Source organism: Pseudophryne corroboree, chromosome 3, assembly GCF_028390025.1.
Source record: "Pseudophryne corroboree isolate aPseCor3 chromosome 3, aPseCor3.hap2, whole genome shotgun sequence".
In the NCBI taxonomy this organism is placed as follows: Eukaryota; Metazoa; Chordata; class Amphibia; order Anura; family Myobatrachidae; genus Pseudophryne; species Pseudophryne corroboree.
The window spans coordinates 573,341,241-573,366,634 of NC_086446.1; the positions used below are offsets into that span (position 1 = coordinate 573,341,241).

The 25,394-nt window shown below is 45.9% G+C and overlaps 1 protein-coding gene and 1 pseudogene across 1 annotated transcript in view; one reads left to right on the top strand and one right to left on the bottom strand.

Moving 5' to 3' along the window:
* The window catches only part of LOC135056337 (neurotrypsin-like), a 121,933-nt gene that overhangs the window by 34,494 nt on the left and 62,045 nt on the right, over positions 1–25,394 (top strand). Inside the window, exons 2-6 of the mRNA XM_063961344.1 lie at positions 1,943–1,988; positions 19,588–19,830; positions 22,305–22,443; positions 24,743–24,915; positions 25,088–25,235. Coding sequence (XP_063817414.1) covers positions 1,943–1,988; positions 19,588–19,830; positions 22,305–22,443; positions 24,743–24,915; positions 25,088–25,235 — 749 coding nt within the window. The remainder of the gene's footprint in view (positions 1–1,942; positions 1,989–19,587; positions 19,831–22,304; positions 22,444–24,742; positions 24,916–25,087; positions 25,236–25,394) is intronic.
* LOC134899807 (U2 spliceosomal RNA) lies at positions 10,230–10,348 on the bottom strand (annotated as a pseudogene).

Below are 25,394 nucleotides of genomic sequence, written 5' to 3' on the forward strand. Positions count from 1 at the left end.
TTTTTAGAACCTTTTAGTAAATTTACCACTAAGATTCATACCTTAAGGTACAGTAGGAGGCACTTTATGTTAAGCTGTCACTATGTAGTCTTTCTTTGTTGTGATAGTTTATTCAGTTATATAATCTTGTTGTTCCTCCCATGTTTTAGTCAAAATAAAGTTTACCCCACAGTTTTTCCCTGCATGTTTCACGCTTGAAAAAATGTAACCTTTTTCTGCAACACATCTAACTCACTCACATAGGGAGTGTGCATGTAGAATGAGCTAGTTACGCACCGAGCGACCCAGTGGTAAATCGAAATATCCTTTTCGCCATGAACACTGCACGATTCGCTGTACAATGGAGCGATGTATCGTTACATGTTGCATGTAACTACACCGCGGTAGGCTGGGGAAATGTCCCATATGACGTGCAGAACATCAGATTGGATGATGCAATGAACAACGGATCAGAGGTACACTGTATGTGATATGTACGATATATCATTCCGATCCACATGGGAATAATATATTGTATGATATATCTTCCAGTGTGTACCCAGCTTTACACTTCATCTCTGCAAGCTATTTACATACTGCAACCAGGTAAAGGGATGGATTAGATGACCTGCCTTCTCATTCTAAAAGAAAATTTTAGAACCACCTCTGATCCAGAACTACATTAAAGCAATAATTCCACATAGAGGGCTAAATGTAAAAACCTGCGAGCTTTCAGAGATGCGGGACTTTGGGCCTTATTCAGGTTGGATCGCAAAAGTTGCGAAACGCAATCCAGTCGATTATCGAATGACTGCGCATACGCGGCCATGAATAGCATTTATTTATGCAAACGCATTGTGTTTTGACGCAATCGCATTTTGATTGTCAGGAAGCCAGCGTTTAGGGGAGGAAATATGGCAGTTTGTGGGTGTGTTTGTAAAAACGCAGGCGTGGCAACAAACCAAGGAAAAGTAGTATGTGCAGACATTCTTTTTCTAGCCTGCCTCATTCCTTTATGGGATTGATGCTCTAAAATAAAGCTTTCACAGAAGGGAGAACTTTTTTTTTTTATCAAAAGATATAAAATGCGCCTGAAAAGTATTCCTTCCTGAGCGACGTAGTTTCATTTATCGCTAAGTTTGTATGCCACCGCCGACGAGTGATGCGCGGCCCCGCGGGTCATTAACAACCCTCGCTGTCGGCCGTGCATGCAGTTCAATTTGGACTGTCGTCCGTAAACTGCTTACCCGGCCGCGGTGTGACGTCACTGAGCAATATGGTTTGCATATCACTCAGTGTGTACGCGCTGTCGCCGACTGCCCCGGCTCAGGAGGGGAGACACTAGGCGAGGTCGCTCATAGAGCACATCGCATAGTGTGTACCCACCTTCATACACTCAGCTAAAAATAAAATGTGTATGAAGATCATATACATATAAAATATATATATATATATATATATATATATATATATATATATATATATATATCTCTCCACAGGTGGTCCGGCTCTCCGTGTTCAAATATTACCAGCCCGGGTGCCCCCACACCTCTTGCAATGTAAATAGTCTCCACGTGCGGCACTCCTGGGCACAAAGTATTCGACTCTTATATAGGCATATAGGGTAACGTTTCAGTGCCCCCTTCTTTTATTATATCGGCACTTTCATCAGACAAACATGAAAGTGCCGATATAATAAAAGAAGGGGGCACTGAAACGTTACCCTATATGCCTATATAAGAGTCGAATACTTTGTGCCCAGGAGTGCCGCACGTGGAGACTATATACATATATATATAATCTCTCTCTATATATGTATATATATCTATATATAGATAATGTATCTCTATTATAGAACCGTGAATGATGACTTGCTGACCTCTAAGTTCCACTTATTTGCTAGTTAAAATGTACTGAAATATTGCTTTACTCTTACTGAAGTATATGTTCTGCTAATTCCTAGGATGTCGTAAATTCCCTGCAAGTACAGAAACAGCTGCTTACTACAGGTAAGGACATGAATGATCCCTAAGTCACTGATTTCATACGTTTGCATCTGCTCTAGCCATGGTTTATAATTATATATATCACTCCTATGCATTTAGTCAGAATGGGGACCCACACACGATACAATTATCGCATGCTGTTTGATCTTTTTAGTTCAAATAGCACCGTCTGTATTGTCCATTGCGATGCAGTGCGCGCTCCCATCAGCACACATAGTACATTGTAGTGTATTCAAAATCGGATGTAGTTCAAACAGCATACCCCACTTAGTCCAAATCGCATAGCAAAGATTGTATAGGCTCAAATCTCACCTAGCACAAATCTCACCTAGCACAAACCGCACTGTGTGTGGGCCCCCTAAGTTTTAATAAAAAGTGGCCAAAAAATTTTTTTGTAGTAGATGTACAATATTTTTTTGTTTTATTATTCTGTATTTTCATATGTTCTGCTAGAATGTGCAATGGTATAAAGGCAGCAAACATAGCTTATACTTGTGTACCAGATATGCATAGTCAGTCCAGTCTTAAGTACTGTATTAGATGTGATGTCCTAATATGAAGTTTGATGTATGTTGAGAATGGAGCAAGGGTCCAAGGGCTAGATTTGCTAAGCGGTGGCTTTTGAAATCTGCAGACTCTAGGTTGTTTTGACCACATTTACTAACATTGCATTAAGGTACACAACATGCAGTAAATTATATAATTGCCTGTAACAGTCCAGCAATGAACTTCTTTCTCCTCTTACTGCTCGGCCTGCTTGAAACAGAGCGAGTGTGTATTTCCTTATTACACTCATCTGTTCATGTGAGCTATAAGCATGGGCGTGCGCAGAACATTTTATTAGGAGGTGCATGATTGGAGTGGCATGCCTAGCACCACCCACTGGGCATGTCTTGCACCGTATATTAGCAAGATGAGGGAGACAAGTATGTAACCTGCATACGGATTACAAGTCCATATATATATATATATATATATATATATATATATATATATATATATATATATATATATATATATATATATATATATATTACACACACACACACATATACTATGTATAACTGGCGTCCCTTTCACATTATAGCACACAGTATGAGCCAAAATTCACATTACAGCACACGGTATGAGCCAAAATTCACATTATAGCACACGGTATGAGACAAAATTCACACAATAGCACACGGTAAGAGCCGAAATTCACATTATAGCACACGGTAAGAGCCGAAATTCACATTATAGCACACGGTAAGAGCCGAAATTCACATAGCACACGGTATGAGCCGAAATTCACGTTATAGCACACGGTATAAGCCGAAATTCACATTAAAGTACATAGAATGAGCCAAAATTCACATTATAACACACAGAATAAGCCGAAATACATATTATAGCACACGGAATAAGCCAAAATTCACATTATAGTACATAGAATGAGCCGAAATTCACATTATTGCACACAGAATGAGCTGAAATTCAAATTATGACACATGAATAAGACGAAATTCAGGGAGCGTGACAGCAGGGACATAGGGACAGCGAGAGTGACAGAAGGGACAGGGAGAGTGACACAGACAGGGAGAGTGACAGCAGGGACATAGGGACAGGGAGAGTGACAGAAGGGACAAGGAGAGTGACAGAGAGAGGGACAGCAAGGGCATACAGTAGGGACTAGGGAGAGAGTAAAGCGGCAGGGCAAGATTACCTATTTAGCAGTGGCAGTGCTGAGGATGCTGTGATCTGTGGTGGATGAGTAGGCTGTCTGCATGGTGCAGAGAAGGACTAAGGGCAGTGGCGGTGTACTGGAGGAGACAGAGGGCGGCGGTGCATGGAGGAGGAGGCTGTGGTTGGCGGCACTGCGGCTCCTATGAGCGCTGCGCAACTATATCAAATCTGCCGCTGACTGCAGTCAACCAGGAGCGGCATATCAGGAGCCGGCCTAGGACTATTATTCATAATGTGAGTGTTCAGACTTGATGACCACTCACTCACTGTGTGCACCAGGGAAAAGAGAGGGATTCAGGCCAGCCAAGGGGTGGGGGGATAAAATTCTGTATAAAAAGATAAAGGGTTATTACCTTATGCTATCTATCTATCTATCTATCTATCTATCTATCTATCTATCTATCTATCTATCTATCTATCTATCTATCTATCTATCAGCAAAAGGTAATAACCCTTTATTTTTTTTATACAGAATTTTATCCCCCCACCCCTTGGCTGGCCTGAATCCCTCTCTTTTCCCTGGTGCACACAGTGAGTGAGTGGTCATCAAGTCTAAACACTCACATTATGAATAATAGTCCTAGGCCGGCTCCAGTCTACGCCTGTGTTTTGCTGTTGAAAATGGCAGAGCAGGGCACACATGAGTGCAGAGCCGGCCCTAACCAATATGATGCCCTAGGCAAGATTCTGGTTGGTGCCCCCTAGCACCACCGCTAGTTCCGCCTCTGACCCTGCACCCCTTTCCCAGCACCATCACCCCCCACCCATAGCAGTCCTTTTTTTGTTTTCCTACCCCCTGTAATTTAAATAAGAACAGTGTGCACATTCAGCGCACAGCCCAAAAAGGTATGTGTTTTTGCTGGCAAGGGGCATGGCCACACAATAGTACCCCCAATTCAACTTATGCCTCACAGTAGTGCAACTTTATTCACAATTTATCATATGATAGTGTCTCTTATTCACATTACATCACACAGTAGTACCAATTAACCTTATATACGTTACTTCTCACAGTAGTGCCCCTCATTCACATAACATCATACTGAATTGCTCCTTATTCACATTACACCACACCATATTGCTCTTTATTCTCATTACACCACACCATATTGCTCCTTATTCACATTACACCACACCATATTGCTCTTTATTCTCATTACACCACACCATATTGCTCCTTATTCACATTACACCACACCATATTGCTCTTTATTCACATTAGACCACACAGTAGTGCCCTTTCTATACGTTACGCCACACAGTAGAAGACCTTATACACATAATGCCACACATTGGTAATGCATTTATACACATAATACCACACAGTAATGCCCCTACACATATGACACACATTATTAATGTCCTTATAAACATAGTGCGCCTTACACATTATGCCAACCCTTATTAATGCCCTTATACACATAATTTCCCTTACACATATGCCACACATTATTAATGCCCTTATACACATAATGAAACACATAGTGCCCCTTACACATAGGTTACACATTATTAATGCCCTTATACACATAATGACACATATAGTTCCTGGCGTGATTCAACTGGCAGCTCTGCTAACATCAGGTGTCTATTTTTTATGAAAATGCATCTTATTTGCATTGCTATGTGGCTAGGATGCACAAGCAGCTTCTGCTGATTAAAATGATATGCAGCATGCCTATACATTGTGTGCAACTGTGGCTGTATCTGCATACGAAATGCTGCACACAGAATATAGGCATACTGCATATCATTTTAATCAGCAGAAGCTGCTTGTGCCCCTAGGAATACCAGATGCCCTAGGCAATTGCCTAGTTTGCCTATGCTTAAGGCCGGCTCTGCATGAGTGACTGGAGAGACTGACTGAGCACGGGCGTAAAGTACTACAGCGCAGGGAGGCCGGGGAGGGCGCGCGGTGTGACATCAGTATGTCACATCGTGAGGCAGACAGTCGGATCATGACGGCGGGTGGGCTGGGCTGTGCGGCCAGCCACCCACCCACAACGTAGCTGACAGCTGTGAGTCTAAGCGGTGGAGTGGGAGGAGGTGACCGTGTGACAGCCCAGGTAGCGATGCAGGTCATCCGTTCATCACGATCAGTGTGCTGCTGTAGTAGCACTGCTACAACAGCAGCACACAAACAGCAATGATCGGATCGCAGGCATGATGTGCGGGGGGTGCCGGACATTAGGGGGTGCCTGTGCGCACCAGGCACCCCCCGTGCGCACACCTATGGCTATAAGTGAAGAGAGTGCAGCCAGCAGTGCCAGAGAAAGGGACAGGTACACTGTACTTAGGGGTCCACTGGCAGCTCACAAATTGCCATTTTCTCCGGTAGGGTCCACAGGTTATCCACAGGGTAACAATGGGATATGATGAAGCAACAGTGGATTTGCACCAATCTGTCAAAGCTTTCCGGCCTCCCAGCATGCAACGGGCCCGTCCATATATCCCCGCCTCCTGGCTCAGGCAAATCAGTTTTTTTGTTTGGTGCGGCAGGATCCAGACCATGGTCAGAGGGCTGCTGATTTTTAGCAGCCGTAAGCTTTCTTATTTTATTTTAATAGTCTTACTATTTTTTCTGAGCAATTTTTCTAATCGCTTCTTATACGTACTTTAGAAAGAGTCGCTCCAACAACTCTCCGCCGGGTTGCGACAACGCTTACCCACGAGTACAGTGCTGTTTCGGCAGGCGTCTGTGTCGGATATACTAGAAGGTCCAGCAGACGTTATGAGGCTGTGGCCGGAGCACGGGGAGAAGGTAAAGCATTGGTTCCGCTTATAAGGGGAATACGGACACAGCCGCACTGTTTTGGGAGGAGACTACCAAACAGTCGCTGACGCGGCTGCCACCTCGGGTGCACCAGCGCTAGGCCTTAGGGATCATAGGCTCCAGGAATAGTATGAGGCCGCGATCCCTAGGGTTGATGTCAGCAGGGGGGAGTCAGACGCTCTCCTGGTCTCCCCTCCCCCCGGTTCATGACCAGTTTCCTCTGAGTCTCCCGCCATGAACTGTTTCCCGCTTCCGTCTCAGACGCTGTACTCAAAGGGGACCCAGTCGCAGCATAGGCGGCTGTGTGACTAGTGCGTCTGTTTTCACTGAGCGTCTGTGTTCACTATAGGTTTTTGGAGCGGCAGTGTACACTAGTAGTGTCTGGATCCATTCAGCGTTCGTTAACGTATTGATCGGACCTGGAAGCGAGGTGAGTCTCCCTGTATCCCACTCTACGGAGTACGGGTAATACAGCATTAAGTCCAGTGTCTGACTGGGGCATGAAGGTCCCACCGGGGAAATGCAGTGGTAGGGGCCCATTCTTAGAGGCTTGGCAAACCATTAGTGCATGGTCTGGGCCCCTTGATAAATAATATATATAGTAAATACTGCTAGTGCATGCATGATGAAGTACCAGATTAATAACAGCAATGCACTGTAGAAAATACACCATAGCCCTGTGCAGTATAATGTAACCTATTCATAATGTATAATTGAGAGGGTGGGCCCCCAGGCAGTGGGGCCCACTGGTGGTTTCCCCTGTACCCCTATGGGCCAGTCCGAGACTGACTAAGGTGGTCATTCCGAGTTGATCGCAGCCAGCAACTTTTTGCTGCTGCTGCGATCAACTTGTACACGCCTATGGGGGAGTGTATTTTATCTTAGCAGGGCTGCGATCGCTTGTGCAGCCCTGCTAAGCTAAAAAAAAATGTCAAGCAAAATAAGACCAGCCCTGGACATAATTACCCTGTGCAACGATTCCTGCAATGCTGGAGCCGGCTTTGACGTCAGACATCCACCCTCCGTTCTCCTGGACACGCCTGCGTTTTCCTCACCACTCCCCGAAAATGGCAGCCAACGGTCCGGATCCGCCCTGGAATGCCTTCTTCCTGTCAATTTTCTTTGCGGTCGGCTCTGCGACCACTTCCTTCATTAGCCACGGCGTAACCCTGCGACCCCTGTCGCCAGACATCGTGCACGTGCACTGCGGCCGCCGTGCATGCGCATTCCGTACCCGTTCGCACCGCAGCGATAAACCGCTGCGTGCGAACGGGTCGGAATGACCCCCTAAGTCTCTATCTACCTTTTTGAGTATGAATAGTTAGATAAGTGCCTATTGCATATGAGTCTGTATACATTTACTGTTGTCTCTTTCTCAATGCGTCTGAATACGGTAGATCTGTTTAAACATGATTCAGTAATATATTCTCCTACATACTTGAAATCAGGGCCGGTTCTGCGGATTTGCGCGCCCCGGGCAGCAATGGGGGGCGTGGCTTTGTGCAGGGGGCGTGGTCATTTACGCCCCCTGTACAGACTGGAATGTGCCCCCCCGCTGCCGCTGGCCGCTGTGAAGCCCTTCGTGGAGAGGTCCTTTAATGGCGGTGCGCGATGACTTCATCGCGCACCGCACAGCAAAGGACTTCTCCACGAAGGGAAACTCTAGTTTCCCTTCATAGCGGCCAGCGGCAGCGGGGGGCACAGCAGCGGATCTTGCCCTGGTGCGGCGCCCTCCGGATGGCGCCGGCGCCCTCCGGAAGGCGGCACCCCGTGCAAAAGTCCTGCTTGCCCGTGGCAAGATCCGCTACCGCTTGAAATGTAGTTGTAGTTGATGATGTGCTCATATTGCTTATTACACTAATGTATAACATATGACTGACTGCTAGTGTGATTGCTTACTTTAGTATATTCTGTCAGTTTTGTTCTATTCCGATCCTCAATGCTGGTGCATGGGTAGGGTCGGATTGTATGTCACTTTAAAAAGCTTATAGTGATTACAGTCACAGATTGTGTAGTACACTGTGGAAGTGTTGATTATTTATCATGTCTAAGAGCGGCAAAGGTGAGGTAGATACACTCACAGCAACACCAACACTCATATCATGTTTGTCTTGCAAAGCTGTGTTATTCTCCCAGGATCTGGTTCAGGATGGTTTGTGTGCAAATTATTTTAGCTTTCACCAGGGGTTCTTGAAAAATACAAGGCAGGTTCAGGTGCATGCGGGGGGGATTTTTCAATAGCATCTAGAGAGCAAAAATCCCATATAGCACATATAAAACAGGCTGCAATGTTCTTGGAAGAAGCAGCATTGGATATGGGTACTATTGCCTCTAGGGCATCATCTTCAACAATAGTTGCTCGCGGAGCAGTTTGGCTACGTACGTGGAAGCTGATTCAGAAACTAAGAAGGTTTTGAAATCTTTGCCCTTTTCTGGAGATATTCTCTATGGTAAAGAATTGACAGATATTTTGGAGTCAGAAGCAGACTCCAAGAAGGTCAAGTTTCCTCCCACATACAATTTCAAACCTAAAGCTCTGGCTTTTCTGCACTTTCGGTCTCAAGGAAAAGCTAAAGGTAAAAGTGATAGCAGGCAGTCCCAATACAACAAGTCTGGTAGGACTAAAAAGCATTGGGCTACCAGAGGACCGGTTTGTAAAACAGTCAAGGGTTCAGGACTTGCTACACAGTCAAAAGGTATCCATTCACGCAGCAATGCGTGTGATGTGGTTGATGGTGTCAACAGTCGACATGGTGGAGTATGCACAATTCCACTCGAGGTCTCTGCAGCATCTGATTCTTGCCAAATGGAATGGGGTTTTTTTTTTTTTTTTTATTGAAGCCCGAGGTGCGGTGCTTCATCACCCAGTGTCTGTGACCAAACGTGCTGGGGGCGAAGGTTCTTGGACCCTCTCCCGGAGGAGAAGGGCCCCGTTACTCCTCTAACCCTCAGAGCCAAAAGGCCCTGAGGGAAAAAAGGGACTGTGGGTCCCCCTTTGCCGAAGCGCAGGGGGACCCTCGGATGTCCCCAGGGTTAGCCGAAGCGTCCCCCTGGGGACCGATTTCTGCGTCTGGTCCTCCCCCCGTGGGGAGGACCTCAGCAACTTTAGAGGAGAGGGCGGCCCATAAGGGTCTCACCTTAACCCCAACAAAAAACGTGACCGTGACACACTACAAACTACAAAAAACGAATAAAAGTGCTAAAGTTTGTGCAAGTGCGGGTGCAAGTGCAAAAACTCATATGTGGGCATAAATAAATAAATAAGCCCCAGCCAGAAGGCCGGGGGGGGGGGGGTAAAAAATTATCCTTGCCCTAGCCAAAAGGCCAGGGCAAAGGATGTGGTGCTCCAGAAGTTGGGAAGAAGTGACTGTGCAAGTGCTCCTAAAGTGCAAAGGTTTAGGGCCAGTGCAAGTTAAGGCACCCTTGGGGTTTTCACCCCAAGGGCACATGTCACCTCGGGCTTCTAAGCTGCTCTTGGCCTCTCAGCCAGACCAAGCTTCGTACTGCTCCTATCCCAGGGTCAACCCCCAGTAAGAGTGGGTACTAGACCAGGCTGTTCCTAAACAACATAGGGGTTGCTTTAGGCCCCCAGAAGATAGGAATACTCAGCCCGGTTTTTCTCCACTCTCCACCAGGGGCCCGCCACACCCCGGTCAGATACTCCACAGGGTGTTTCTCCATTCCACATCTAGGAACCTCTCACGCTCCTAGTGTAAGAACAGGTACTCCACCCTGTGTTTCTCTACAGTAGATACTTCGCCAGGCCGCTACTCCCCCACGAGGAAAAGGGATAACTGGCCCGGTTTTTCTCCACTGATAAGAACAGATACTACACTTGATCTTAGCCAAAAGGCCGAGAAGCGATGGAATGGGTTGCATCAGACGATCAAAAAACACAGACTATGGTTCTTACAATAGAAGTAAGAAGGTCATTAGCCTGGTGTCTACAGACATCCCATCTGGACAAGGGGAGACCCTTTTGGATATCAGATTGGGAAATTGATTTGAGGATCCTTTTGCTCACTAACATCTTAGGGCTTTCTATGATGCTCCTGCCTTGAGTTTTGGAACACAACTGATTTGCCTGAGCCAGGATGCGGGGATATATGGACGGGCCCTTTGCATGCTGGGAGGCCGGAAAGCTTTGACCGATTGGTGCAAATCCGCTGTCGCTTCATCATATCCCATTGTTATCCTGTGCACTTAGAAGAAATACTGTTATCAACGGTAAGTTTTTACCAGAACGTGTATATATAGTCAAGGTTGATGGGGCCGTGGCATAGGCAGGGGAAATTGACTACACAGACTTCAGATGTAGTAGGTATGGGCCCAAGTACTGGGAGGGGGCATATTCAAATCCAGGCAGGCCTGGTCACACCCCCTAAAAAACAGAGGATGCAGGTGGCTACACGGGGGGACCCCTCCCCCCTCAGGAGCTGCTGAAAAGGGAGACAAAGTCCCTCTTAGTTGTTGACCAGGACCCGGGCTCCTCCAACCACCCCAGGCAAAGGCAATTAGCACCTGCTCCCCCATATCCCCCTCTGCCTCTCTTGGTATTGGGGAGAAGCACAAGTCCAAGATTAGTGTCTTTTCAAAGCTCATTCCTAGATATAGGGGATGTACTAACTAAGCCATGGAGAGTGATAAAGTACCAGCCAATCCGTTCCTGACTGCCATGTTACATGCAGTGTTGACAGTCAGGAGCTGATTGGTTGATACGTTATCTCTTTCTACTTTATCACTCTCCAAGGCTTAGTACATCTACTACTCCCCCCCCCCTCCGCCCATGCTGGCTAAATCCAAAATAGTCTTTAATCTTTTTTTTTTTCCTCACAGGTATGCTAACATTTGACATGTTTATTTAAGAACAGGAAAACAGCAACTTACAGTTGACGACAATATAGGACACGTACAGGTTGTGGCGCCATATAAATAAAGGATAATAATAATAATTAAGGGATGTGGCGTTTTCCACAACTTGCAGAAATAGCCTTCAAAGGCTCAGGTGCTAAATAAACACATTTACAAAAAAATAAAATGTTTATTCAAAAACAAGCAACTTGCTTATTTTATCTCTTCCTTTTGTTTACATTTTACTTAAAGTGCAAAAAGAAAGAAATCTATTCTGAAACGGTGTCAAGGTTAAGTTTTAATTTGCTTTTAATAAAACAAAGTGTCCGGTTGGCTTCCATATGGTCCTGCAATTAAACATTGCTAGCGTACACTGTTTATTGCGGTCTTAGAAAGAAAGGCTGCTTAACAAACTTCACCAGGTTAGCCACAAGCTGAAAGTCAACTGTAAATCCTTCACTACATTGTATACATTAACAGTTACACTATCTCTCTAGCCTTCTTGGTCTTATGGGAGAAAAACACAGGCTAAAGACATATCTCATGTATGCGTTATTTGAAAAGGAACATCCTATATAGCTGTGTGACAGTATTGGTCTGTGGGGTTTAATACAGTAGTAGGATTCAGACAATGAATGCTGTAAGCAAGCAGTTCCTAAACGGAGTCCTAAAGACACCCTAACAGTTCAGGTTTTAAGGATATCCATGCTTAAGCACACGTGACTTAATTAGTACAGATTTACTTTGCTTTGATTAAAAATTATGTTGTTGTTATTATTTTCTCCTACGTCCTAGAGGATGCTGGGGACTCCAAAAGGACCATGGGGTATAGACGGGATCCGCAGGAGACATGGGCACTTTAAGACTTTAATGGGCGTAAACTGGCTCCTCCCTCTATGCCCCTCCTCCAGACCTCAGTTAGATTCTGTGCCCAGAGGAGACTGGTCACACACTAGGGGAGCTCTACAGAGTTTCTCTAAAAAAAGACTTTTGTTAGGTTTATTATTTTCAGGGAGCACTGCTGGCAACAGGCTCCATGCTTCGTGGGACTGAGGGGAGAGAAGCAGACCTACTTCTGTGAGTTCAAAGGCTCTGCTTCTTAGGCTACTGGACACCATTAGCTCCAGAGGGTATGATCACTTGGTATAGCGTAGCTGTTCGTTCCCGTAGCCGTGCCGCCGTCCCCCTCACAGAGCCTGAAGTAAGAAGCCGGGTGAGTAGCAGAAGCAAGAAGACTTCAGAGGCGGCAGAAGACTTCAGTTCTTCCTTGAGGTACCGCGCAGCGCACCACTGCTCCCACACACACAAGGCACTACATGGGTGCAGGGCGCAGGGGGGGCGCCCTGGGCAGCAATAAATCCTCTGACTGAGACTGGCAAGTTGGTATACAGTGCAAAGGCACTGTATACAGACCCCTGCCAGTATAAAGAAAAGCGGGACACAAGCGTGCCATTGAGGGGGCGGGGCTTCGTCCTCCAGCTCTAACCAGCGCCATTTTATCTCCACAGCTTGCTGCAGAGACGCTGCTCCTGGACCTTCACTGCTGTCACAAGTAACAGGGTGCAAAAAACAAGGTGGGGCGCAGCAATTTGGTGTTGATTACTATTATATAAAAGCGCTTATAGGTCTGGGGCATTATTTAATTCTTTCAGACCGGTGAGGCGCTGGGTGTGAGCTGGCAAACTCCCTCTCTGTCTCTCTGAAGGGCCTTACTGTGGGTATGTCCCCTATAGCCCAGTGTGTTTGTGGGTGTCGGTACGCGTGTGTCGACATGTCTGAGGCTGAGTGCTCTTCCCAGGAGGAGGCTGTGGTGGGGGCTGAACAGAATGAGGGAGTGACTCCGTCGGCACCGCCGACTGCTGATTGGGTAGAGATGTGGAAGGTTTTAAATACAAGTGTGGATTTGTTGCACAAGAGGTTGGACAAATCTGAGACTCAGAACCAAGCATGGAGACCATAGGAGAGGTTTTGTCACAATGTCAGACCCCCTCAGGGTCCAAAAAACGTTCATTTACCCAGATAACAGACACAGATACCGACACGGATTCCGACTCCAGTGTCGACTATAATGATGCCAAGTTACATCCTAAGGTGGCTAAGAGTATTCAGTACATGATTGTGGCAATAAAAGAAGTGTTACATATCACAGAAGACCCCACTGTCCCTGAGACAAGGGTCTGTATGTTTAAGGGAAAGAAACCTGAGGTAACGTTTCCTCCCTCTCATGAACTGAACGCTCTTTTTGAAAAAGCTTGGGAATCTCCTGACAAGAGACTACTGATTCCAATGAGGATTTCTATGGCATATCCATTTCCCTCGGTGGATAGGTTACAGTGGGAATCCTCCCCTATGGTGGACAAAGCCCTGGCGCGTTTGTCCAAGAAGGTGGCGCTACCGTCCCCGGACACGGCAGCACTTAAAGATCCTGCCGATCGTAAGCAGGAAACTACCTTGAAGTCTATTTATGTCACTACGGGTAAGCTGCTCAGGCCGGCCGTGGCATTGGCATAGGTGAGTAGCGCTATTGAAAAGTGGGCAGATAACTTGTCATCTGAAATAGACACCCTGGATAGGGAAAGCGTGCTTTTGACGCTGGGTCACATCAGGGACGCTGCAATCTATCTAAAGGACGCTGCGAGAGATATTGGCCTCTTGGCTTCCAGGGCCAATGCCATGGCAATCTCGGCTAGGAGGGCGTTGTGGACGCATCAATGGAATGGTGATGCTGATTCTAAAAAGGGTATGGAGGCTCTGCCCTTCAAAGGTGAAGTTTTGTTTGGTGAAGGCCTCTCGGACCTGGTTTCTGCAGCTACCGCTGGTAAGTCGTCCTTTTTGCCTTTTGTCCCTCCACAGCAAAAGAAAACCCCTCAATACCAGATGCAGTCCTTTCGGTCTCATAAATTCAGGAAAGGACCAGGGTCCTCTTTCCTTGCTGCTAAAGGTAAGGAAAAAGATCGACGGCTGTGGCAAGCTCCCAGGAGCAGAAGTCCTCCCCGGCTTCTGCCAAATCCACCGCATGACGCTGGGGCTCCGCTGCGGGAGTCCACACCGGCGGGGGAGCGTCTTCAGCTCTTCAGTCAGGTCTGGGTTCACTCGGGCCTGGATCCTTGGGTGCTGGAAATTGTGACCCAAGGATACAAACTGGAGATTCAAGACGTGCCTCTGCACCGATTTTTCAAATCTGCCTTGCCAGCTTCTCTTCCAGAAACAGAGGTAGTGTGTGCGGCAATACAAAAGCTGTGTCGGCAGCAAGTCATTGTCACTGTACCCCCGTTACAGCGGGGGGAAGGGTTTATTCAACCCTGTTCGTGGTCCCGAAACCGGATGGTTCTGAACTTAAAGTCCCTTAATCTGTATTTAAAAAGATTCAAATTCAAGATGGAATCTCTCAGAGCAGTGATCTCCAGTCTGGAGGGGGGGGGGGATTTTATGGTATCAGTCGACAAAGGATGCTTACCTACATGTCCTCATTTATCCTCCACATAAGGCGTACCTGAGGTTCGCTGTTCAGGATTGTCACTACCAATTTCAGACGTTGCTGTTTGGTCTTTCCACGGCCCCGAGGATTTTCACCATGGTAATGGCGGAAATGATGGTACGCCTGCGCAAGCAAGGGGTCACAATTATCCCGTACTTGGATGATCTCCTGATAAAGGCGAGATCACAGGAGCAGTTGCTGAAAAAACATTGCGCTCTCCCTGACAGTTCTGCAACCACATGGCTGGCTCCTAAATTTGCCAAAGTCGCAGTTGATTCCAACAACACGGCTGTCGTTTTTGGGCATGATTCTGGACACGGAACTACAGAGAATTTTTCTCCCGTTGGAAAAAGCTCTGGAAATCCAGAACATGGTCAAGAAGCTTCTGAAACCGGCAAGAGTGTCGATTCATCAATGCACTCTAGTGCTGGGGAAAATGGTGGCGGCCTACGAGGCCATTCCGTTTGACAGGTTCCATGCAAGAACTTTTCAGTGGAACCTGTTGAACAAGTGGTCCGGGTCCCATCTACACATGCACCAGGGCCAGGATTTCTCTCCTGTGGTGGCTCCAACTTTCTCACCTTCTAGAGGATCGCAGGTTCGGGATACAAGATTGGATCTTGGTGACCACGGATGCGAGTCCCCGAATTTGGGGAGCAGTCACCCAGGGAGTAAGTTTCCAGGGAAAATGGTCAAGCCAAGAAGCTTGCCTACACATAAACATTCTGGAATTAAGGGCCATCTACAACGGCCTTCTACAAGAGGAACATTTGCTGCGCGGCCTACCCGTCCTGATTCAGTCGGACAACATAACAGCGGTGGCGCACATAAACCGCCAAGGCGGAACAAGGAGCAGAGCGGCGATGGCGGAGGCCACAAAGATTCTTCGCTGGGCGGATAAACATGCAAGCGCTCTGTCAGCGGTCTTCATTCCAGGCGTGGACAACTGGGAAGCAGACTTCCTCAGCAGACACGATCTCCATCCAGGAGAGTGGTGTCTTCATCAAGAGGTCTTTGCAGAAGTAACAGGTCGTTGGGGAATTCCTCAAATAGACATGATGGCGTCTCGCCTCAACAAGAAGCTTCAGACGTATTGTTCCAGGTCGAGGGACCCTCAGGCAGTAGCTGTGGACGCTCTAGTGACACCGTGGGTGTTTCAGTCGGTCTATGTGTTCCCTCCACTTCCTCTCATCCCAGAGGTGATAAGGATCATAAGAAGAACAAGAGTTCAGGCGATACTCGTTGTTCCAGATTGGCCACGGAGGGCCTGGTATCCGGATCTTCAGGAATTACTCATAGGAGATCCCTGTCCTATTCCTCTAAGAGAGGATCTATTACAGCAGGGGCCGTGTGTGTTCCAAGACTTACCGCGGTTGCGTTTGACAGCATGGCGGTTGAACGCCAAATCCTAGCTCGAAAGGGTATTCCAGGAGAGGTTATACCCACTCTGCTGAAAGCTAGAAAGGAGGTAACGGCGAAGCATTACCACCGTATTTGGAGAAAATATGTGTCTTGGTGCGAATCCAAGAAGGCGCCTACGGAAGAATTTCAGCTGGGTCGTTTTCTCCATTTTTTGCAAGCTGGTGTGCAAGCCTTAAGTTAGGCTCCATTAAAGTGCAGATCTCGGCCTTATCTATTTTCTTTCAAAAGGAATTGGCCTAGCTTCCAGAAGTACAGACTTTCGTGAAGGGCGTGCTGCACATCCAGCCTCCATTTGTGCCCCCAGTGGCACCATGGGACCTTAACGTAGTGTTACAGTTCCTTAAGTCACATTGGTTTGAACCTTTACAAAAGGTTGAGTTGAAATTTCGCACTTGGAAAGTGGTCATGCTATTGGCTTTGGCGTCCGCAAGGCGGGTGTCAGAGTTGACGGCTTTGTCTCACAAAAGCCCCTACTTGGTTTTCCATGTAGATAGCGCGGAGTTGAGGACTCGTCAATAATTTCTCCCAAAGGTGGTTTCTTCGTTTCACATGAACCAACCTATTGTGGTACCTGTGGCTACTGAAGCCTTGGCTAAGTCAAAGTCTCTTGATGTGGTCAGAGCTTTGAAAATGTATGTAGCCAGAACGGCTCGTATTAGGAAAACAGAGGCGCTGTTTGTCCTGTATGCTTCCAACAAGGTTGGGGCTCCTGCTTCTAAGCAAACTATTGCGCGCTGGATCTGTAATACGATTCAGCATGCTCATTTTACGGCTGGATTGCCGTTACCGAAATCCAGGGCCGGTTCTAACGCTTTTTGCGCCCCAGGTGGGAAATGGGGGCGTGGCTTCATACAGGGGGCATGGTCAGTTACGCCCTGATAATGTCAAATATTACCTTAAAACATAAAGTTATACCGCTAGACTCACTATTACCGTGGAGCCGCTATGGCCGCTAGACTTATTACACACACTACGTACTAAGTACGCTATTTGCGTACTGAGTACCGCATGGATACGCACTTAGCGTATCAGACGCTGTGCCGTGGGCGCGACGCACGAGCGGCACGTACGCACACGGATTCATGCTTCGTACTAAGCACGCTATTGGCGTACTGAGTACCGTATTGATACGCTCTTAGCGTATCAGACGCCGTGCCGTGGGTGCAACATACACGCGGCGCGGACGCACGCAGAGTGATATACAGTAAACCTTAAGTAATGAAACAGTGTAAGGATGTGCTTATACTTTAAACCTTAGCAGCCTAGTACTGCAACGATGTGATACCTTAAAACCTTAACAATGCTTATACACCTTACTCCGATTAAGACGCTAATAAAGCCCTTTGCAGGAAAGTGAAAACACAACACCGGTTTGTGGTAAACCGCAGTGGATTATTCAGAGAAAAGGGGTAAACAGATACAAGTTATACACTACAGGCTAACAAGGAAATCTAAACAGAATAATGGCTACAGAGAATATACATACGCGGGGAATCGTTCGCAAGCGCGTCCTGGACCAGTCCTCAGCTATCAGGGAGAAAGCCTTCAGAGTCTTGTGTCCTGGCCAGGCAACAGTGGTCTTTTTATACACAACATACATTCACAATACAATGGTCACTGTAATCTCATTGTTCATTGGACACAGGGATGTGTCTCTACATTACAGCAAAGGTCATAGGTGGATTTGAACAGGTAGGCGATGTCCTTTCCCAACTGCTCTGGTGGGAGGTATCCTCTGGATTCCCGCCGCATGTGTAATTTACAGCAAATACAGTTAATGTTCATAATCTACTTCTGTACATAACTATACGCAGGAGCAAGCGATCTTTTCCTAGCTAACACCGGAATGTTACTCTTAAAATACCCTACAGCTGGATACTAGACATCACCTGCCAACCTTTATCTGACCCTTCCTATCATGCAAAGACTAATCTCTCTGTCCATGCACTGTTTAAACTAACATTACTCGCTGACACGATCTAAGGGAACTATATCTACAAAATGCACTATTTGGGTTAAATATGCTATGTTCGAGTCGCACGCTACACGCTCACAAACTCCGCCGTAAATACACATATCATGCGCACGAGTCGCCGGAGCGTCTCTTACGCAACTTGCTGATATGTGTACGCACGGGGGACCGGGTGCACGAGCAGCGTGCATGTGCATGAGGGGTTAGTACAAGGGATATGTATTACAATATTTTTCGACTTTGACAGCCCCCTGTTCTGTAGAGTAGCGCCGCTGAAATGCTTTGCCGTTGCGCGATGACGTCATCGCGCACCGCACAGTAAAGGTCCTCTCCACGAAGGGAAACTAGACGCTACGCGTCTAGTTCCCTTCACAGCGGGCAGCAGGGGGCAGTAGCGGATCTTGCCATGGCGCGGGCGCCACCCCGGGCAAAAGTCCTGCTTGCCCATGGCAAGATCCGCTACTGCCGAAATCAGTGAAGGCCCATTCCACTAGGAGGGTGGGCTCGTCTTGGGCGGCTGCCCGGGGTGTCTCGGCGTTACAACTTTTTCGAGCAGCTACTTGGTCGGGTTCAAACCCTTTTGCAAAATTCTACAAGTTTGATACCCTGGCTGATGAGGACCTCATGTTTGCTCAATCGGTGCTGCAGAGTCATCAGCGCTCTCCCGCCCGGTCTGGAGCTTTGGTATAAACCCCATGGTCTTTTTGGAGTCCCCAGCACCCTCTAGGACGTAGGAGAAAATAGGATTTTGATACCTACCGGTAAATCCTTTTCTCTTAGTCCGTAGAGGATGCTGGGCGCCCGTCCCAGTGCGGACACTATCTGCAGTACTTGTTAATGGTTATTGCTTTTGTTACACAAAGGTTGTGTTTCGGTTAAGGTCAGCCTGTTGCTGATCTCTTTGGTTCACGCTGTTACCTGGTTTTAGTTAAATGCCATGTTGTACGGTGTGTTGTGGTGTGAGCTGGTATGTATCTCACCCTTAGTTTAACAAAATCCTTTTCCTCGAAATGTCCGTCTCATCTGGGCACAGTTCCTATAACTGAGGTCTGGAGGAGGGGCATAGAGGGAGGAGCCAGTTCACGCCCATTAAAGTCTTAAAGTGCCCACGTCTCCTGCGGATCCCGTCTATACCCCATGGTCCTTTTGGAGTCCCCAGCATCCTCTACGGACTAAGAGAAAAGGATTTACTGGTAGGTATTAAAATCCTATTATTATTATTATTATTATTATTATTATTATTATTATTATTATTATCCTTTAAAAATGGACTGCTAGGTTGCCTTGAGAACAGAACTTGGAAACCACTGCCTTTAAAATCAAGACCCTGCTGTTCTATATTTTACTGTTTAGTTAGTGTAACCATTTACTACATTTGCAGGTTACAGCCTTTGTTCTGATGGTGTTGATTCTCTGGGTTACTACAATGGGTCCATTTCAGTGACTGAGTCTGGATCTGATTGCCTAAACTGGGCAGAGTTTCCTGACTATATTGAGCAGTACCCAGGACGAGGACTTGGGTCCCACAACTACTGCAGGACCCCTGATGGAGGAATGACGCCTTGGTGTTTTTTCCGGCAACAATCTGGAGTAATTAGCTGGGCTCACTGCGACTGCAGCCAGGGTACTGTCTATCTGAAATAAATGTGTTTGGGGAAGTCCCATAAGTATTATATGTGTGTAGTGTACTTTTGGCATGAAGTAACTTGTTGGTACATGGGTGTTAACATGGGGTATGGGTCATTAGGTCGACAAGACTTAGGTCGACAGTCATTAGGTTGACCACTATTGGTCGACATGAACAAGGTCGACCTGGAAAAAGGTCGACAGGAGTTTTTTTTAAACTTTTTTAGGTGTCGTTTCCTTTGTAAAGTGACGGGGAACCCCAATTAGTGCACCGTGTCCCCTCGCATTGCGAGCGAACTTCGGGCAGGTTACCGTTCCAGATTGTAGTCCACGTGGATTGTAAAGTATGAAAAAGTAAAAAAAAAAAATTGTGAAAAACTCATGTCAACCTTTTTCCAGGTCGACCTAATGACTGTTGACCTAATGACCGTAAGCCGTTAACATGCACTTGTCACATACCATGCCTTCCAACAGTTTTTATTTACGTGTCCTGGTGGTCTGCACCTTTGTCTAGGTTTAGTGAGTTGGGCTATCATGCACAGCAGAGGCAATTCTGTTTTCTAGGGAGCGGGTTTGGGTGCAGCCTAGTGCTTCTAAAGCGGTAGTTAAGGTACCAATGATGTATCACAGTCTTGCACTGTGTGATTACTCCCTCAAATCCATCTTCTCCCAATTCTGGAGGTAGGCAGTGCAGGGATGGAACTGGGCATTATTCGGCTGCATGGCAAAACTTGGTTAAGGACCTTTCAATACTGTTCTAGCCTCTCTGGCACATATACTACTCTCATAAGATTACATTGGGCCCTCTTCTGAGACTACAGCATATCCCCCACTACCCTGGCTTGGATTGGAGACAGCCAGTTTGTGCATGATAATACAGCCTATATGCTTCTTTAGGGAACGATTGAGCTCAGTGAGGCACAGCAGTGTTGTATGTAACTTTCATACCAGCAAACCGTGGCAAACGCAGGATCTCTAGAGGGGGGTTTCCAAATGAAGTCTACAATCTCCTCTCCCACTCTGCCGAATATTAGAGCAAGTGTGGGAGTGTGGGGGAGTGGCAGAAGAACCTAGTAACGACCCTGGACATTAATGTAAACATTGGTCTTTTTATATACTGGATACTGTATAGAATAAAGTATTACAGGTAGAGTATCTCTTATCCAAAATGCTTGGGACCAGAAGTATTTTGGATATTGGATTTTTCCGTATTTTGGAATAATTGCATACCATAATAAGATATCATGGTGGTGGGACCTAAGTCTAAGCACAGAATGCATTTATTTTTCATATACACCTTATACACACAGACTGAAGGTAATTTTCGCCGATATTTTTAAAAACTTTGTGCATTAAACAAAGTGTGTGTACGTTCACCAATTCATTTATGTTTCATTTACACCTTATACACACAGCCTGAAGGTCATTTAATACAATATTTTTAATAATTTTGTGTAATAAACAGTTTGTGTACATTGAGCCATCAGAAAAAAAAGGTCTCGCTATCTCACCCTCACTCAAAAAATTCCGTATTTCAGAATATTCCGTATTTGGATATGGGATACTCAACCTGTAATATCTAACACTATAGGTGGTCTCTAACTATACATGGTCTCTAGTAGAGGCTGTATCAAACATTTAAATAATATAAATAAGTGGTCAGGAAAAGGTTAAACATACCATAATAAATTAATATAAAAACATAATAGAAGCAATACTGCACTTTCTAAGCACACATTCTCCCACCTCATGATAAGGCTCCTGTCTCTACTACCTAGTAGCGACTCTCTGGTCCAGTGCACTGATTGAGGATCCGCTCACAGCAATCTTTCTAGGAGAAGCTGCTACTATTCAACATGTGCAATAGCTCTGTCCCTTAAACTGCATAATGTGGCTTCAGCTCTTGTAACTGTATTACAGTATATACCATTGCTATTGTCATAATATGAGGCACTTGCCAAGAGAAGGGGGGTTTCTGTGCAACCGGAAACCCCCCCCCTGCGTTTGCCTATGGCAAATTTAAACATGGGTTGTTGGCACATGAGCGCACATAACCCGTGTTCCTGTGCGGTGTGAAAGTACCAGGGGCAATATACTGTGTGTATATGATTGCATATTCAACCCGGCTCGCTGTGCGGTGTGAACGGAAGCTTGGTCAGTGCAACCCGTTTCCCGTTCACAGTGTGTGTACGGGCTGCGCTTGGAGATCATGTGATCTCTCAGCACCGCCCACGCTGCGTCACCGCCGATGTCACCAACCCGGCATATTGTGAAAGAGGGTATTAAGACGGGTCACACACTGGGAGCTCCCGTGTCAGGCTCCCGGGTTCAACCCGCCTCAGACATTATGAAAGTGGTATAAGTGACCCGCCTCCCTCAGTGGTATGGGTCTGTGTGATGGAGAAATATTTTTTTTTTCTTTATCAGAACTGTTTGTTTATCACAGTTAGAAATGTACGTTGTTAATCACAGGTGCTGTGCGTGTGCTGGATGACCGATCTTCCCACAGTGGTGGAGTAGAGCTCTATTTAAATGGTATTTGGGGAACCATATGTGGTGATCACTGGACTGACTGGGATGCAAGCGTTGTCTGCAGACAGCTCGGAATCAGGTTAGTGCGGGGCACTGCTGACTTTGATTCTAGATTAAGGAAAAGGGGGGAAGGAGATTCTCTGCACTAGACTTTCATCAATTTGTTTTTACTTATATTAAACTAATATGATTCCCCAATTTTACTATTACAAATTAATTCTTGATATTATCTGGGGGTGCTGCCATAGACAATGAGGTAGAAGACAAGTACTAGAAAGGAAAGGATTGTCTCTTTGTTGGCGCACTTGAAAGAAAGAGGTGAGTTTATTAAATGTAACTTTTAATTTCATATAGTAAAAATGCCTGAGATGTGAAAAATTACAGGACACCAATTACAAATATTACACTGAATAAAAATAAATTAAATTAAATTCTCCTATGTGTCTTTATTGTATTCATATCGTTTTTTAATTCTTGAGTGTGTGCAAAAGTTTTTCACGAAACCAACCATAAATTGTTTACTACTTGTTTATGTCTACTTTAATTTATTTTTATTCAGTGTAATATTTGTAATTGGTGTCCTGTAATTTTTCACATCTCAGGCATTTTTACTATATGAAATTAAAAGTTACATTTAATAAACTCACCTCTTTCTTTCAAGTGCGCCAACAAAGAGACAATCCTTTCCTTTCTAGCACTGCTGACTTTGGCCTGACTTGTACTGTAGAAATAGACGGCTTGCTCATGCATAAAAGCTATAATGATGGACCTAATTAAGGAAGTGCACCAGATTGCAGTGCAGATGCCTTGGATTTGCTTCCTATATCTTTATAGCACCTTCCATCATGTTTGACGTGTATACCTACTGTCACTTTCTGTTTCCTTTTGGGGGTGGTGAGGGGGGGGCACTTCCACATAAATTTGAGAATGTGGAAAAACCTGAACTGGCACACTGTCACATAAGGACATTTATATGCAACTTTTGTTTGTTTTAAACTGTTTTATTTACCTTGGCAATGTGCCCCCAGAAATGTGCTTCTCCCTCTAAGTGACAATGGAAAGTGCACAATACTTCTTAATTAAAAAATTGGATTAAGCCCAAAGTTCACCAGCTCTGAGCTAGTGCAAAACTAAAGCCCCATGGAGAGTACAGAAATAAATGCCCCTAAATATGCACATTTCCACATATCAGTAACATTGCTCTGCAATTTTTGTACTGCTCTGCTAAACTGACAACAAGAAATAGCCTCACTTTGCCCAACTACCCCCATTGACGAGTTACCCATGTACTGTAAGTACTGACACAAGATGTGTATGTGTTCACATTGAAATCCTGCCATCCTGTCATCCGTCCCGACCGCAGCATGCTGCTATCGGATCCGGCGGTGGCGGGACTGCAGCACATGTGTGGGTGCCTGCATAGGCGCCCATGTGCATTCTCCTTGCGGCCAAACGGGTCCCGCTGAATGGAACCCGCTTGGCCACTGTTTGTGGCCCTAGCCTGAGAAACAAGTATTCAGTACATACGTGTTCAGTGTAAGCATTGGATGGGACATGGTCTCCTCAAAACAGCACATGCTACAGATGTGTCCTCATACATCTTTGCTGCAGTCACGCCAAATAGCCCTTCTTGGCATGCCAGGTTACATGAGAATCTTCGCGTGTCGGGCTTCTTGTTTGCTTTATTGGCCTGAAAATGCATAATATTCTCAAAGCAGTGCAGGACGCACAAGGAGACTGTGCTGATTAATTTGATATGACACTTGTATATCTGTGTGCGACTGAGACTCTGAATCTGTACATGAAGTGCTACAATGTAGCAGCTGCAGCTTTTTTCCAATTCAAGACGTCTGACGTAAGCAGAGTTGCACAGGACCTGGCGGCTCGCTCACGCCAGTCATCTCTTGCTGCATGGTGTATTGAGGCTGGATGTATGAGGACACATCTGTATGTAATTGTCCATCCCGTGTTTGCTCTGAGTGCATGATGTTATTGCTGGTGAATTATCTGCAGAAGTCAATGTAGCTTCTCTTCAGTGATAGTTGAATTGTGTCCGCCAATCGGTGAAAACATTCGTATACCGACAGTAAAGCTGAATGCTTCCTTGCATCTAATATACACGGGCAGCTTTAAGGTTGCTGACCATACATTCATGCTGTTCAACACTGAGGGTGCTATCAAGGCCCAGAGAATGATTAAGGAAACTTAATACTACAGGGCGGTTTGCAGAGTATAAAAAAAACACCATTAGTGTGATATACCTTATTGCCTGTACGAGGCCTTAGTCACTGTGCTATATTATCTTAGTCATACAGTCAAATGTGTTCTATGCTTATGTTTAAATATGCATACAGTATTTCCTCTCCTTATTACTGCAGTGAAATTGGCACAGCCAGACAGATCTCAGATTATGGTTCATGGATGACCCCTGTACACCTGCAGTCTGCCAACTGCAGAGGGGACGAGAAGGCCGTACTACACTGCAGGTACAGCCAGGGAAAAGTTTGCAGCAACAGACTGATAGCTGCTGTCACCTGCTCTCCTCCTGAAGGTAAATCTTTATGTCTGGTGTATGTTTACTGAAACTTATCCAGCACATTCTAGTTCATGCGGATCTTCAGACTGCAGTTCTGAAACATTTGTCACCCTCTTGTAAAGCAATTTCCTAGGATCACAGAATGCCACTACCCATAAGCTCTTATTTTTCCTTCTATGAAGAGCAGGTTTAAAGCCGCCCCTCCGGCTGGTGGGAGGACAGGAGCAGTTTGAGGGGCGCATTGAGGTGTTTTTCAATGGCCATTGGGGAACGATTTGTGATGATCACTGGGACAACAGAGATGCTGAAGTCATCTGCAGGCAACTAGGCTTTAGGTGAGCTCAACAATCTGACTTGTTTTATCCCATGTATCGTAGATGATAATCATACTGCATACTGACTTCTGTAGCATGAGGTTTATTCATATTTTTGGTTTGGATTCTGACCTGGGCAATGGGAGTAAAGTACAAAACTGATCACCTCATTTTTAATTT